Source organism: Epinephelus lanceolatus, chromosome 4 (genome assembly GCF_041903045.1).
Source record: "Epinephelus lanceolatus isolate andai-2023 chromosome 4, ASM4190304v1, whole genome shotgun sequence".
NCBI lineage: Eukaryota > Metazoa > Chordata > Actinopteri > Perciformes > Serranidae > Epinephelus > Epinephelus lanceolatus.
This window is the reverse complement of record NC_135737.1, coordinates 10,046,937-10,063,361: the sequence shown is the minus strand read 5'-3', so window position 1 is coordinate 10,063,361 and position 16,425 is coordinate 10,046,937. Positions and strand designations below refer to the sequence as shown.

Below are 16,425 nucleotides of genomic sequence, written 5' to 3'. Positions count from 1 at the left end.
ATTGGCTAATCGCTAGACCCCCGGCGTTCATTGGTCCGTCCATCGTTTGGACGAGATAAATCGCAAATTCATTGAAGTATGCCAGACCAGAGATGCAAGCCTACTCAGTTGAGTGGGCGGGGTCTATGGTCTGGAACCAGGCTAGTCGCTCACTGTTAGTAAACACAACAATAAAACTTGGCCCCTCCCTCCTACAATGCTGGAGGTTGGAGGGATGTCAGTGCCAAGAATACTTTTGGTTACACATGTCGGTGTCCTCGTCCTGACCTAACATCATCACTATAAGCATTGTTAAGTGTGTTATGACTGTTAGCTCTGTCACTCAGCACCATTAGCAGTGTCAGCACAGCTAGTGGTGCTGACTTGGTTAACAATGCTAAGAGGTTTTTGTGGCCGCTAACTCACCAGGGCTAGCTGGAGAGACCAGGGGTTGGCTACCATGTTTCCACCATGTAATCGCAGAATGAGCAGGGCTGCTAGATAGCACCCAACTGACCCAGGTAGTGTGCGGTGCAGAGCAGTGATGGCTAACGTTAGACAACCATTGGAGACCACGAGGTGGAGAGTGGGCACTATTTTTGCACATGTTGGCACAGCTAGCCGGCTGTCTGTCAGCAAAACCAACAGAAAAATAAAAGCAAGACTTTTACAACACAAAATAGTCAAAATTTAATCACCTCTTAATGGATAGCCTTTGAAATGCTGAAGCTCACTGAGTCAATGGAGCAGCAGAGTAAAAGGACAGGCCCCTTGTATTTAACGTAATTTGTATTTCTTTGTTCTTAAAAACTAACTGTTTGGTTAAAGATTAATAGATGTCAGGCCATCAAAAGCATAATTCACTAAAACTAACGTCTCTTGTAGGAATTCTACATTTATGGTAATGGAAACGCTGATACTTTAGCAACTTTACTAAGCTAACCGCCGACACCTGTCTAACAGCTGCTCTTCATCCCCATCCTCTTCTTCAGTGCGAAAGTGAAAGCCAGCTCCAGCTTCACTCTTATTCTTTAACATACACTGCCCGGCCAAAAAAAAAGTCGCCACCTGGATTTAACTAAGCAAATAGGTACGAGCCTCCTATTGGATAATTACTGCATGGGCGATTATCTTTCAGCTGGCAACAAGTTATTTAACCCCAACTGGTGCAATGAGTTGCTTCTCATTTCCTAAACAACCATGTCGAAAGACACATCCCGTGGTCGTGGAAAAGATGTTAGTCTGTTTGAGAAGGGTCAAATCATTGGCATGCATCAAGCAGAGAAAACATCTAAGGAGATTGCAGAAACTACTAAAATTGGGTTAAGAACTGTCCAACGCATTATTAAAAACTGGAAGGATAGTGGGGACCAATCGTCTTCGAGGAAGAAATGTGGCCGGAAAAAAATCCTCAATGATCGTGATCGGCGATCACTTAAACGTTTGGTGAGATCAAATCGAAGAAAAACAACAGTAGAACTCAGGGCTATGTTTAATAGTGAAAGTAAGAGCATTTCCACACGCACAATGCGAAGGGAACTCAAGGGATTGGGACTGAACAGCTGTGTAGCCTTAAGAAAACCACTAATCAGTGAGGCTAACCGGAAAAAAAGGCTTCAATTTGCTAGGGAGCATAAAGATTGGACTCTGGAGCAATGGAAGAAGGTCATGTGATCTGATGAGTCCAGATTTACCCTGTTCCAGAGTGATGGGCGCATCAGGGTAAGAAGAGAGGCAGATGAAGTGATGCACCCATCATGCCTAGTGCCTACTGTACAAGCCTGTGGGGGCAGTGTTATGATCTGGGGTTGCTGCAGTTGGTCAGGTCTAGGTTCAGCAACAGTATGTGCTCAAAGAATGAGGTCAGCTGACTACCTGAATATACTGAATGACCAGGTTATTCCATCAATGGATTTTTTTTTCCCTGATGGCACGGGCATATTCCAAGATGACAATGCCAGGATTCATCAGGCTCAAATTGTGAAAGACTGGTTCAGGGAGCATGAGACATCATTTTCACACATGGATTGGCCACCACAGAGTCCAGACCTTAACCCCATTGAGAATCTTTGGGATGTGCTGGAGAAGGCTTTGCGCAGCGGTCAGACTCTACCATCATCAATGCAAGATCTTGGTGAAAAATTAATGCAACACTGGATGGAAATAAATCTTGTGACATTGCAGAAGCTTATCGAAACAATGCCACAGCGAATGCGTGCCGTAATCAAAGCTAAAGGCGGTCCAACGAAATATTAGAGTGTATGACCTTTTTTTTTTGGTGGTGACTTTTTTTTTGGCCAGGCAGTGTATTTTGTCCACTTGGTGTTGCACCTCATTATTTGCATTTTTTTCAGCACTGTGTCCGTGATTTTTTTTTTTTTTGGCTTCCTCTCAAAGGCATGTTGCTACTACATAGGCGCTCCCTTTTAATAAAGTCCCAGCCTCACCCATGCGCTGTGCCCCTAAACGTCCCAAGCACAGCAAGAAGAAAATTCAGGCAGAGAGCAGTGTCTCTGCAGATTAATACAATGCTACACAGTTCAAATAGGACATTAGTGATGACAGAGAGGGATTATTTCTGTATGAGTCTGTATGTTGTTGGGTTTTTTTTGTATTGTTTTTTAAGGAAAATCCTACATAGTCTATCTTTAAATAAAAACATCCTCCTTCTCTGGATACTAGATCATAGTTTGGTTGTGGAGGTTAGATGCCTTTCATTTTCTCTCCTCCAGTATTTGATGATCTGTGTTATTTTTTTGCTGACATCTGAAATTATGCTGGGTAGGTGCTTAGCCAAGGTATCATCTGTTCGTCTTGGCAATAACAAGTCATTTAAATACAGACAAGAGGGGGGTTGTATGTCCAGAAGACTTAAGCAATTAGTTGCTGCACTTCCAATCATTTTATAAAAACATTTCTGAGTTTCTATAAATGATTAATATCTTGAGTAAATGAACTGTGAGCTACCTGTGTTTACTTTGTCATGTTGCTTTCAGGTTTGAGTAAGAAACCACTGGCACAACAGCAGAAGGAGAGGAACTTCTTCCTGCGCATGAAGAGTACCCTGACCAGCAGAGGGCGCACCGTCAACATCAAGTCTGCTGCCTGGAAGGCTAGTGTCACCAAAGACTGTATATAGAGACACACACACACTTATCTCAGTGCTGAAGTCAAGCATGGATAGCTCTGTCCAGCCAAGAACGGCTACCACCCACCCACCCTTATCTCTAATACCAACATGGGCAATTTTGAATAAGCTCTTGACCAATATCTTTAACAACCATCACCATATCCAGTATATGTATTGCATACATCTACTTAATATGATTGATGAAAACACAAGAGGTGAGGTCCGTTTTTCAGAACACAGAGTGAAATGTCTTTCAGTTAAGTCTGTGACCATTATATTCCTAATTTTACCTTAAAACAAAACCAGGAGAGAAAAAAAATCCCTCCAGTGAACGATTAGAGAGAAGTACAATGGATGCCTGAGGTTGTGTAGTTTTGTATAATAACCGTATCTTCACTCTAGCTTTAAACCTAAACAGTGGGCTGAGGGGCTGCCAACTACTGTGGCTGACGCAAAAACATGAATGGCCTGAACTAGAGCCAGTGGTTGGTTTGTCCATTTTGTGCTACTGTAAAAATATGGCTCTGCAACATGGCGATCTCCATGGACCTGCTCCCTATGCAGATATAAATAGCTCATTCTAAGGCAATGAAAACACGATTCCTATTTTCATGTGTTACTATACACTGAAGAACATTATATTATATTTCATTTTTTGCCAATATATTCCCCTTAATCATATGCACTGGACCTTTAAAAGATAGTTTGATCAGATATTTTCTGAGTATTGTACCATTTAGATTAAGTTCTTGTGCAGTTGTTAGTGTAAAGATGACATTTAGCAGCTATTTGATTTGTTTGACTTATAACAATATTTGTTCTCAGTAGATTGATACTAATTGGTATGTTAAACTTGACCTGAAACAATACTCTGCCCAACTCCACCATCTTGAATTAATTTTTCCCTCTCCATTTCCACAGGTTCTTCACTGTACAGGGTACATCCATCAGTTCGATGGCAGCTCCAGGTTGTCCCCTGCTGGCCGAGTGATGACCCTGCTGTGTGAACCCATCCCCCACCCATCCAGTGTGGAATTCCCTCTGGGCACCTGCACCTTCCTCACCCGCCACAGCATGGACCTTTGTTTCACACACTGCGAGGGCAGGTAGGATGACCACTAAGTCTTTCACTTTTTCCAGGGTAGTAACTGACCCGGACCTTTGACCTCCCTGTGGATGGGAGGGAAGAGACAGGAGAGGTCCTTTTTGTTTGGATGAATGTCCCATCACACAAAGACAAAAAAGGGAGAGAGGAATAGAAATCCCTGAACCTCTTTGTTTGTGATTTTAATTCTTCTGTTTGTTTTTCTTCCATCTCTCTGTTTCCAGGGTGACAGAGTTGGTGGGATACAAACCTGAAGATCTGATTGGTCGCTCAGCCTACGAGTTTCATCATGCACTCGACTCTGATCACGTCAACAAGAGCCTGCACACATGTGAGTTTCTGTGTACCAGAAAAACAGCATACAGGACATGTAAAATCAATTAAAGACAACGCTAACACTGATTATAAACAAAACTACATTGCTTCACTCATTTCACCTGTACTTAGATACACCTATCCATAAAAACTACCTGAAAACAGTATTAGTGGTATTTAATGTGTAATTTTCAGTGTGTGTTTTCAATTCCTAAGCTTCAAGGATTAGAATTTTTAAGCCCACACAGGAATACATATCATCTTTATTTGAACTTAAAACATGAGAGTTGCACAAATATGTTACAAGTCTGTAAACAAACAGAGAATGACTCAGCTCACAGAGGAGCAGGAGCATTTTGTCAGTAGATTGGTGCGAGGATGATAGGTTTTTTTATAGGCCAACATGGAAGATGGCATCGCCTCGGTTCCCTCGACAGAAAGCGCTGTGACAAATAAAAGTTAATGATACTTAGATGTTTTGTTCAGCATGATAATCTAAACAAGTGAACATCCCTTTCTTGAATTTTGAACTGTAAATGCAATCACCAAATTGAAAAGCTAACATTAGACTAAAAACAAACTACACCGTGCTCACATGATTTAACATCCCCAACACAACATGTTTGGTGTGATTATGTTCTGTAGTCTCATTAACCACTTGTTAGCAGCAGTCTTTTTAAGACATGTAAAGGTTTCAAAATTTACAAATGGGCTATGAAATGATGTATGCCACAGAACAAAACATAAACACATTATTTCAGGCATCCAACCACCAACACATTGACTTTGAGACGAGGGAACTGGGACTGCAAAAAAGCTAACTGCTAACACACTTATTAGGTTTTAAGACTCATTCTTACACCACTGTATGCTACAGTTTTTCAATCCTGCATGTATGAACCTTGAGGACAACCCATCTCTTTTCTGTGTATGTCCCTGTCTGGTGTAGTGCTGTCCAAAGGTCAGGTGAGCACCAGACAATACCGTTTCCTGGCAAACAGTGGTGGCTTTGTCTGGGTAGAGACTCAGGCGACCGTCCTCTACAGCAGCAAGATGTCAAAGCCTGAGGCCGTCGTCTGCCTGAACTTCGTACTCAGGTACTTAAAAAAGCAGGGAGCTCATGTCTCATAGAGCTATGACAGAGCTGGTGTTTTTAGAGCTGCTACAGTACACATGGCAAAGGATGTTGTGTGTAATGTTGTGTAATGCAAACTACAAACTCCTACATCTTCTTCCTGTTCTACAGTGCCGTGGAGCAGCCAGATGTTGTTTTCTCCATGGAGCAGATCCGTCGTGGCCAGCCGGCTGAAGCTGAACCCCTCTCACCAGCGCTGGCACCAAAAGACTGCGGGACTTCTGACATCTCTGACCCTGACAGTGAACATCTCATCAGCTCCAGCAAGACTCAGCGTGCAGGTTCAGATCCCAGCAACAGTGCAGAGCTCTTCTTCAAATTGAAAGAGCAGCCGGAGGAGCTTCTCCAGTTGGCTCCCGCAGCCGGAGACATCATTGTCCCGCTGTCAGGAGGTGAGACACACCAAAGACATTCACATTTACTTAAACCCCAGTGACAAAGGTTTCTTAAAATGATTACAAAATCATTAGCATGTTGTCTGCACCAGAGTTTTTCCTTCTTCTGTTTAAAGTTAAAACAAGGCTGCTGACCCTGTAGTATCTAAGCAGCAGCTATAATAAGAGCTGTTTAAATTTGCTAAATACAAAGGAAAGGAGCTTCAGTGCTTCTTTTATCATCTCCTGTAGCATAGGATACACTGGACCATCCTTTACGAAATAAAAGGAGATAATGCTGCTTATTCCGCTGTTGAATTATATTATAGTTTTAATGTCCTTAATATTTAATGTTTATATAGAGCCCTTCAGCAAAAACGTTCTACACGCTTGTACTTGTGAAATCAGGGTGGAAACATCTTTTATCTGGAATCTGCAAGATCATAAAATCAGCATCAATTACACAGAAGTCTCACTTTCAAGAAAAAGGGATACTTTTTAGCCAGGTGATTTTTTTATTCAACAATTTTGAAACTTGATGATATGTCCAGCAGTAGATTTGTAGGTCTACCACGTTTTGCCTGTCTTGCATACATTTAAATAATTTTAGATTTCAAATTTAATCATTTAGATAAATTATTTTCACATAATCGTATTAGGATTTATGGTGATAACTATGAGCAGACAGGAGGGGGAGTATGAGCAACCATTCTCAGTGTGACAACATTTCATTTCACTCTTGTGACTATTAGCTTCAGTTACTTTTTTATTTCAAATGCTATTTTAGTGGAGGCTTTACTATCGTCACAATTTATTGTTTCTTATCTGTGAAATACAAGTAAATACAAGCTTCCTTTCCCCTGAGGGAAATGGTTTCAGCTTACAGAAGCAGACAGGAGGTCTGTGTCACTGCGACGTTGACCGTGAGGGTGGGCGAGTTCAACTTTCTGTGTCAACAACAGGAGTGTTTTTAAAACACCCCCATTTTCACAGGTATCTTAGCCTGCCCCCCCGCTGCAGGAAATAATGGATAAATCCTGGAGAGCTGTTGATGTAGCACTTTTCTCCTCATGAAAGTAACACGGCGATTATTCGACCAATGAGACTTTGGTCGGACGAGAGCATAGCGACCAAATAATCGACCAGGAGACTACAGCCCTAATATGTACACAGTTACACTTTATCCTTGGATCTTTAGTTTAATGGGACAGTTTGGATCTTTTGAAGTGAAGTTTTTTCAATGCAGTTTGGTGGCTGTTACAAGAGCATAAATAGGAAACTGGAGCTGTTTCCTGTCAGAAAGGGCTGTCTGACAGTCTGTTCATAGTTTTTTGTGCTCTTTGTGTTTTCTGTCCTTGTCAGAAAATTTCGAGCTGTCGTTCACCAGTCCAGCCAGTCCAAAGTCAGTGCCAGACAACCCTCAGGACCTGTGCACCCCACAGCTGCGAAAGCTCCTCTCACCCATCTTCAGCCCAATCACTCCACCGTCATCATCACAAGAATCCTCTCCCAATCCTAAGCAGGTAAATATGAGCCTTAAATCTTTTTAAAAAATGGAAAATGGAAGTATTTATGTCGCTTTCTGATTTAACTCTTTACTCTCCCCCTTTGTTTCTTCTGTGTCTCATGTCTGTCTCCTTCCCTCAGAGCCCCTGTGAGGACGAGGTCCTGGACAACGGCGAGGTGGGCAGTTTCTTGGCTGTTTGGCGAGAGGACTTTCAGAAGACAGGACAAACACTGGAGGTAAGAGCAGGAAATGTCTACAGTCCTCTCTTAGAAAACCGTGGTTTTGTCTCTTCTGTCTTCCATGTCTAGAGTCATATTTTTAGCATTTATTTTTTAGAAAAGGTAATCTTAAAAAAGGTGAAAATCTTAAAAATGATTTAAAGTGATAACTCCTTTTTTGACAATCTGAGTATTTGGTGCAAATTGGTCAAAAACAAAGAGTGTTTGACATCTGATGTATTATTCCAAAGTGGAGACAATGTAAGATCTTGATTAAAATGACCTGAGATCAACAGTCTGTAAGAAAGTGTTCCGATTTCAAGATTGGGTCTTGAAATCAAAAAGGAAAACTCAAATATCTCCATTGTAACATTTATGGTGCAACATAAATGATGTGTTATCCTCCCTCTGATTTTAATTTTCTAGTCTGTCTTTCCTAAGGACATGGAGGAAATGGATCTGGAAATGTTGGCTCCTTATATCTCTATGGACGATGACTTCCAGCTAACCGTCCTCAGCAGTTTGCCAGAGGAGGCTGACAAACCTCGGCCCTCTTGGCCTGAACCCTCGTCTGTATCGCATGCAATTACAGTGAGCAGGAAACGGTATGATGGCCCAGCATACTTTGGTGTTGCACAGTGTGCCAATATAAGAAAAGTATTGCCATACTGTGTGCTGTTAAAAATGGCACCATAACCTGTTTTATTAGTGTCAGTACTTTAAGAGTGACAGTGTTTTAATAGGAGCTGTGCTTCCTGTGAGTTGTGTGGATATGCGGCAGCAACCTGCCATGACAGTAGCTCACTGTGTGTGCAGCACTTTGCTTCCAGCCCCTGCAGAAATAGTGGAAGAGGCACTATTTGTACAGCTTGTCAACAAAGCAGATGCACGAAATATATATGTAAAATACGGCATTATTGTGTTTATGTAGCTTTATGTGCTGCTACTGTTAGCCAGGTTAAACCCGGCACTGCCGCTGTCTATCAGCCAGCTGTGACACCTGGCGCTGGAGGGTTTGTACAGGCCGAATTTGAGCTGCTACATCCTCTGACCAAAGGTCTGTCTCCCTAGCTACTGTCAGCTCTCCTCCCGGCAGTAGTCCACAGCAGCAGGGAGCAAGGTGGACAGACGGTGGGGTAGCTAATGTTAGCTAGCTAATTCTTGTCTCATTTGTGGTCAGAGAGAGAGAGAGCAGGGCAAGGAGGGGCTGAGCGAGTGCAAAGTGTTCAACACTACAGAGAAATAAATGTATGGGAAACACTGGGTTACTGTATGAAGCACATGCATATGCCCATGGTGCCTATGTTTCACATGTTTTACAATCTCTCTGTCTCGCTCTAAGGTGCCATAACCAAGATAATGAGATGCTGTCCCAGCTGATGATTCAGGAGAAGAGACAGAAACATGATCCTTCCTCATTCGAAGAGGAACTTCTTCTAAGCCACAGACTACTGGTGCGTGGAAAGTGGGAAAGAACCTTTTTTAAGAAGCTTACAAAGTGCTTTAGAGAATGATAGAAAAGGAACCTCAAGAACATTCACTATATTTAATAATGATTCAACTTTTCCCTAGAACAAGCTTAAGAAAAGGATCTGCATGAGGATAATTTGACACAATAGAAGACATTTATAAGTCAGATTTTTTTTTCGCCAAGTTGGGAAGAGAACAGTCGTGACAATTAATCCCTTTTAGTTTGCTTTGATTCAGATCTGTTTGCACTGAAATCCCACAAATTAAAGGCTGATCATCACTCTGAATATTTCCTTTTTTATAAATAACAGAAAGCTGGAAGCACAGGATATATAATCAGTGGGTATTATTGAAATAATGAGCATATTCACTTGAAGCCCTGATCACTGTGAATCAGCTTAAAATCAGTGATTCACTTACATTTCCATGGTTTGAAATAATTAGATTTCTGATTTATATGTCTCATTATAATTACCTCCAATATAGAGCTTAAAATTCATGTAATGCTGCCACCCTGATTAATGAAGATTTTTGAAGATGATTGACAGTTTGATTAAACTAAGCTTTGACCTGTTGTTCAGGCTTCTGTGGCTCCTTTTGACCATTTGTTGTACTCTTCAATCTTCAGGGTTGTCTGGAGGTAACCGACCGATCAGATTTGTTCCTGGAGCCGGTACCTGGAAAGCACACAAAGCTTCTCACAGGCAGAGACCCTGTTCTGCAAGGCATACAGGGACTTGGCGACAGTGCAGGTAACATACACACAAACACACACAGTTACAGAGTAATATTTGGTTGAAAAGTTTGGACACTCTTCAGTCATAGTTGCAGTTCAAATCAAAACCATTAAAAGAGAAGTGAGTCAGTCATAAATCCTGCCGATCAGCTCTCTAACCCTGACCGTAAAACTCTTGAGTTACGGTGGCCCTGACAGTTCAACACACTTCAAATTAATAAGAAAACATCCTCACAACTGCAAATTGTGAAAATAACTATATACAGAAGTGTGCTGCAAGTGTGCTGTCGATACATATTGATTTCAGGGGACGCTATTTGGGTACTTGTCATTATGCTAAAATATGCTTCCTTGCCTCCTCTCTCCTCCTGTGACACACAATCGTTCTATTAAATGCACCTGGGGGAGACCAGGAGAGAGGAGGCTTCTAGAGGAGCAAGGAAAAAACAGTGTATCCTAAACTGAAGTCTTTTTTTAGTGTCAAGTCTGACTACAAAGTTCCCCCAAGGTCACAGTGAGATTTTTACTTTGTAGTGTCATGTATAAGGATCTACAGATTAGGGCTGTGCTAGACTCAGAATTATGCTGGTTGAATCAGATTTGGCTGTTCAATACAAATATTCAACTATTGCTCCTTTTTTCTATTAAGAGCTTGAACAGGGTTCAGCGGGACAGTCAATGAGACAATGACATTCACGTTATATATATATAGTAACAAGCTAACTACGCTAACATCAGGACAGAAATGTGCAACATTTTTTGCCAATACTAGATATCAAACAAAAGCTAGAGACTGTACGGTGCTAAGTTGCTGTGAGCTGTAAATTCACCATTCAGCTTGATTACATATTATACTGTGACTTTTTATGAATTTTAATGACATTCTATATTGTGAAATTTTAATGAATTTTGATGTCATACTATACAACCAATTTTAAAGGCTTTTACTGACATTTTTCCGACAGTTTTTATGGCATACTGTATAATAAAAAATTGAACCTCTGTAAGTTAAAAGAGGAGGCTGCATCACAAGTCTGTCTCATCTAACAGTGTCTGTCTCTCTTTCAGCTGTGATGAGGAACATTTTCACACCTCTTCCACCTGACCTGTCACCACCTCTCTCCCCCATCACCTGAAGGAGCTCCTTTTCAGCTCCACTTCTGTGCTCAAAGCAAGAAAATTAACGCTGCATCTCTCTGCAGCAATCTGGGAGCACGCATATAAACACACACGTGAACGTAAACTCACACACACACACCGTGTGACCTGCTGTGAGGTCCAACATGACCTTGTTGCATGTAGTTGAACCAGGAACAATCTATGTTGAATGACATGTTGTGAAGCACATAGAGATGCTGTTGACTCTCCTTAACCTATCGCTGCGCAGTCGCATGTTTTCCTTCTGCATTAACCACTATTTTCACTGATATAATGTGAGGAAACTGTCATTGTCATCAGTGTGTTTCATGGAAGTAGGAGATGGTGATATTAAAAAGAATCCTACATGGATTAAACACTGAGACAAATCTTTGAATGTATTTCTCTGAGCAGCTAAAGTAAATTTGTCGCAGCTTTTAACTTCATCAATTTTAATTTGTTTGTGCGTCCATCATCAGTCAAACATGATGTTCTGCTTTGAGCCAACAGCCATCAAATATTAACAGTTTTATTCTTTTCTTCAGTGTATTAATCTGTTTTCTGTCAAATTATACAAACAAACTTGTTATTATCAGTGGCATACTTTTTCAGTGGCATATTTTTAAATCTTTTTATACACTCTGAACTGTTATTACTGTGTTATGTAATACAACAATCATATCCAAATGACTCTGTTTGTTTAAATCTTCCCATGGTGCCAGATGCTTACCTTCCTCTACCTTTAGTAAAGGTTTCAGACACATCATTGTGAGTGTTAGTGGCAGTTCCAGACATCAATGTGGACTAAAACAAACCACATATAAATAAAATGCAGTCAGATCATAATTTAATACATGCAGTGGGTTAACTTGCAGTACATGCATCAGCTTGTTTATGTACTCACTAGAAGTATTTCAATCAGGAGAGACTTGTACTGAGAGAAAAGAACATGTATTGACATCTGCACACAAGTATGAGACCTGTGAAAAGTCTTTGGTGATTAGACCCCATTGTGATGTCATCTATTCCAGTGGGGTGGTAAAGAGTCTAGACGCTGGTGGTGGTGATGAGATGCGACGAAGAGGGATTTGAGGATCTGGATGTGTAGAGGAGCAGGCTTTTGATGTACTCATCTTGGGCTCTGGATAACTAGGAAAAGGAACACACACATTCAGCTGATTGGTGGAAGCTATGGGAGCGGGATAGAGAATTGTGAATGGATGTAGCATAAAGAAAGTCTTCCTGACTGAACTTAAGCTAAGCTTCATAATAAAAACACTAGTATGGCTGTTTTAGTCAAATATGAGTTTGAATTTTATAACTTGTAATAAATTGTGCCTTAACCTATACAGCGAGGGTAGACGAAATATTGTGATGGTGCTGAGGCTGTACTCTAGTCAGAATTATGCCAGCCAAATCAGATTTGGCAGTTCAATATGAATATAAGACTAGTTGTTTCTTTTTTTTCTTATATAGAGTTTGAGAGTTTGAACAGGGCTCAGCGGGATGTTTAGTGTGACATTGATATTCATTAGTGAACAAGCTACTGTTGTATTAAGTTGCTGTGAGCTGTAAATTCAACACTTCTATGCAGAGGATGGAAGATATGACGTTATCTCAGAGCTTCACTGCGAAAAAGCCTCTCCTTTGGGCAGCTGCCTGTGCCAGAGAGCAGCGTGAAAGTGAGGACTGCTCACTGCAGCTAAATCTGAAACATTTACAGAAGTACAATGAACTCTGTGACAATAAAAGAGTTGAAAGAATCTCGGTCAACTGAGGGGTCCCCAACTGATTTTTCGAATCTCTGTCTTTCAGGGAGCAGCCCGAGATGGTGCTACACTTTTTATTTTGCCTCAGACTACAGTTGTTTTCTACATATAAACCCACAAAATGCTCACTCTGTTTGAGAAGTGCAAACTGTCTGCTCTAATTCAGTGTTCAAGTTCTTTGTGGCTCTGATCATCCAGTGAAAGACAAATTAAATACACTTTGTTTTTACCATGTTATCCTGTAACCATGCTTAAACTAAATAAAGCTGATGAAGTCAAAGCAGAAGCTTCTGTGTGTATAGATGAAATATTTACCTTGTCCTGGGCTGAGCGGCTCCATCTGTCAGTGACTTTTCATCTTCCCAGAAACGGGAGCTTTTCTTCACTTCAGTGCAGTTCTGAAACAGGAAAATCACATTATTGGTGTCAATGTGCACAACTGCTTTTTTTTTTGTGAAGTCTGCCAAAACACAAAAACAGTACTGTGTGTCAGACTGTTGACTACAGCGCACAAGCTTCTAAACAATGCACAAAAGTAACGACATATATGTGTTTGGTAGATTATTTCTTTGATGTAGCAATGGTTCTTGGCAATAAATCTAATACCGTTGGAAAGCCTGTTTATTTCCGTTTTAAATGGTGCCACATTTGTAAGGAACTTGCATTTATGGGATGAGCAGCAGAACAGAGTATGTGGGTTGCGACCATGAAAAATTTGCCAAATCTTCTCTGCCAATGCTAAACAGCGTTTTTTTTTTTTTGCTGTTGCTATTGACTTGTTTTGAGCTTGTGGTACCCCTAAGTGAGCTGTGAGCACGGGCCCTACTGCAGCTGTCAGTTGGTGTCTGCTCCAATAATCAGCATGCCAGGTTTGACTGATCTGGATAGGGCCCGTGCAATAGGGTAACTTCAAGCTGGTGTTCCGCAAAACCAAGTTGCGGCATTATTTGGATTGAGCCTTAGTACCATCTACAAACTGAAGGCAAAGTTCCATATAACCGGGGATGTTGGAGACAGGCCGCGAAGTAGGCATCCCAAGAAGACGGCACCCCAAGAAGACCATTGTCGTCCTGTCACCACTTTGGAGCCGTAGGCAGTCTTCTACGAGTTTGCAGTCAAGGTTTGCAGGACGATATGGCTGATCGATCTCTGCCCAGACAATCCGAAACAGACTGCACGCAGCCAATCTCTGGTCTCATAGGGCTGCCAGGAGGCCTGCCATGACTGCCCTTCACCATCAGGCCCATTTGCGCTGGTGTCAGCAGCGCGTGCACTGGAACGTGAACATGTAGAGATACGTTATGTTGCTAAGCTGTGGGTTACTAAGTCCACAGCGATGTTTGGGTGGGTGGAGGACATCAATTGGCATCCGCATGAATGCCATAACCAAAGGTCTCGCAGCAGAACATTGTATTAAAATGAAATGATCAATGTTACTCACTTCATCCACCACTGGTTTTAATGTTTCGGCTGATCAGTGAACATGCCCTGAGTGGTTACATTGCAGCCTGGTCACTGCTCTCGCTCAGTATGTGACTAGTTTCAAAAATTGTTGCTCTCATTAGTTCATTGGACACAAAAAAGGTGAAAAAATGGGTCAAGGTTGAAAAATAAGTTATCCTTTAAATGTCAAAAATAAAAGTACTTGTGGCCTCTGTGACACAAAGTGTTGAAATATTAGAATTTCGCCGATGCATTCAGGTGTAGCGTCTCACTCTTTTACCTGAAATACTGTTGGGCAGCTTAACCTTTAACAATGCACCATATTTTAAAAGTTTTATTATTTAGTTTATCATTCAGATCTTTTGTTTGTAAAATATTAATCTGTGAAATAGTTACTAAAGCTCAAATAAATAAAGCAAAGTTCAATATTTGGCTCTGATTTCGTAAAGTGGAAGAATTTAAATACTCAAGTAAGGCACAAGTTGTACCTCAGTACAGCACTTGAGTGAAAGTACTTAGTTGAACTGAGGATAGAAATCCTCCCACTCCTCCCTTCTTACAGCGAGACCATTTTGAAAGAATTTTACGGAGACAACATTTTGTTCTTTCTGCACTTCCTTTCTGCTTCAAACTTATGTAACTTAGTCACTTCTTGTTACTCAGTGTTCAAAGGTGACTTCCTGTCTGGTATGTGACTGGGCAGTGGAGGTAAAAGACTCCTGATTTCATAACGCTGGTTGGTAAATGACTCACAAGCTGTTCAGAGTTCAGCAATTTTTTAACTGAAAAATTACCAGATGAAGAAAGAAAAGGTTTGTACATCAGAGAGAAGACTAAAGGGACTGAAATCAACATGACAACAAAAGTCAAGAATAACAAAGATAAAGAAGTTAACATGATTTTGCAGTTCTACAAGAACAGACATCAGTGGTGGAAGAAGCACTCAAATCTTTTACAGGTGAAAGTCCTGGATTCAAAATCTTACTCAAGTAAAAGTACAAAAGTATTAATTTGTATTAAGAATCTGAATCTAGAAAGTCCTTATTTACTCCAGCAGACAGACATATGTGGTGGACTAAATGTACAATATTTCCCTCTTCGAAATTAGTGAAGTTGAAGTTTAGAATTGAGCATATTGTTAGTTCAGGCAGGACACGATATCAAGCTCAGCTCACATCCCAGCCACATCAGCTGATCTCGAACAGCCCAAACAACTGATGGAGCAGCTGACTGATGAAGGGAGTCAGCTGATAGATCACATGATTCTTGTCTATGCATCCAATTGGCGAATCTCATTCAGGACATCCTATTTAAACTGCTTTGCAACCTGCCCCCACCCCAGCTCCTCCTTTTTGTGCTGTGTCTGACTACTCAGTGTCATTTCTGTTTGTCATTGATGCTGCCCTGTTCTGTTCCCAGGGGTCTTTGCTGCTGCTCTCCCGCCTTAGGCTTTCCATGTAGGCGCATGGAAGGGCAGGGAGGTTTGCTGTCTCTGCCGCAGGCTTTCCTTGTTCGCACGAGGAAGGTTATAGTTAGGGCTGGCTCAGGCTTGCCCTGTACCAGCCCCTAGTTAGGCTGACTTAGGCCTAGTCTGCCGGAGGACCCCCCTATAATACACCGGGCACCTTCTCTCCTTCTCTCTCTCTCTCTCTCTCTCTTATTCTATTACTACATCGGATTACTGTTAATTTATCATGCTGATCTGTTCTGTACGACATCTATTGCACGTCTGTCCGTCCTGGAAGAGGGATCCCTCCTCAGTTGCTCTTCCTGAGGTTTCTACCGTTTTTTTTCCCCGTTAAAGGGTTTTTTTGGGGACTTTTTCCTGATCAGCTGTGAGGGTCATAAGGACAGAGGGATGTTGTATGCTGTAAAGCCCTGTGAGGCAAATTGTAATTTGTGTTATTGGGCTTTATAAATAAAATTGATTGATTGATTGATTGATTGAAGGGCAGACAGGTGTACTCTCTTTGCCTTAGCCTTTTCACGTAGGTGCTTGGAAGAGGCTTTCTGTGTAGGCCTGAGGAAAGGCAGCGAGGCCCCTGAACAGAGCCACACCGCCAAATATAATACTGCAAATGGAAATAAAGTTGTCTTTGAAAAAAGT

At 41.4% G+C, this 16,425-nt stretch overlaps 1 protein-coding gene across 4 annotated transcripts in view; it reads left to right on the top strand.

The window, feature by feature from the left end:
• hif1al (hypoxia inducible factor 1 subunit alpha, like) overlaps nucleotides 1-13,161 on the top strand; it is a 34,258-nt gene extending 21,097 nt beyond the window's left edge. For 2 of the 4 annotated variants that reach the window (XM_033631348.2, XM_033631347.2), the window contains exons 5-15: nucleotides 2,976-3,091; nucleotides 4,031-4,215; nucleotides 4,439-4,545; nucleotides 5,479-5,626; nucleotides 5,776-6,056; nucleotides 7,401-7,561; nucleotides 7,686-7,781; nucleotides 8,205-8,368; nucleotides 9,106-9,217; nucleotides 9,862-9,985; nucleotides 11,038-13,161. In XM_033631348.2, coding sequence (XP_033487239.1) covers nucleotides 2,976-3,091; nucleotides 4,031-4,215; nucleotides 4,439-4,545; nucleotides 5,479-5,626; nucleotides 5,776-6,056; nucleotides 7,401-7,561; nucleotides 7,686-7,781; nucleotides 8,205-8,368; nucleotides 9,106-9,217; nucleotides 9,862-9,985; nucleotides 11,038-11,105 — 1,562 coding nt within the window. In that variant the 3' untranslated portion in view covers nucleotides 11,106-13,161. Of the gene's footprint in view, nucleotides 1-2,975; nucleotides 3,092-4,030; nucleotides 4,216-4,438; nucleotides 4,546-5,478; nucleotides 5,627-5,775; nucleotides 6,057-7,400; nucleotides 7,562-7,685; nucleotides 7,782-8,189; nucleotides 8,369-9,105; nucleotides 9,218-9,861; nucleotides 9,986-11,037 lie in introns of all 4 variants that reach the window. The other 2 variants (XM_033631345.2, XM_033631344.2) reach the window with 1 other exon arrangement.
• The last annotated feature ends 3,264 nt before the right edge of the window (nucleotides 13,162-16,425 follow it).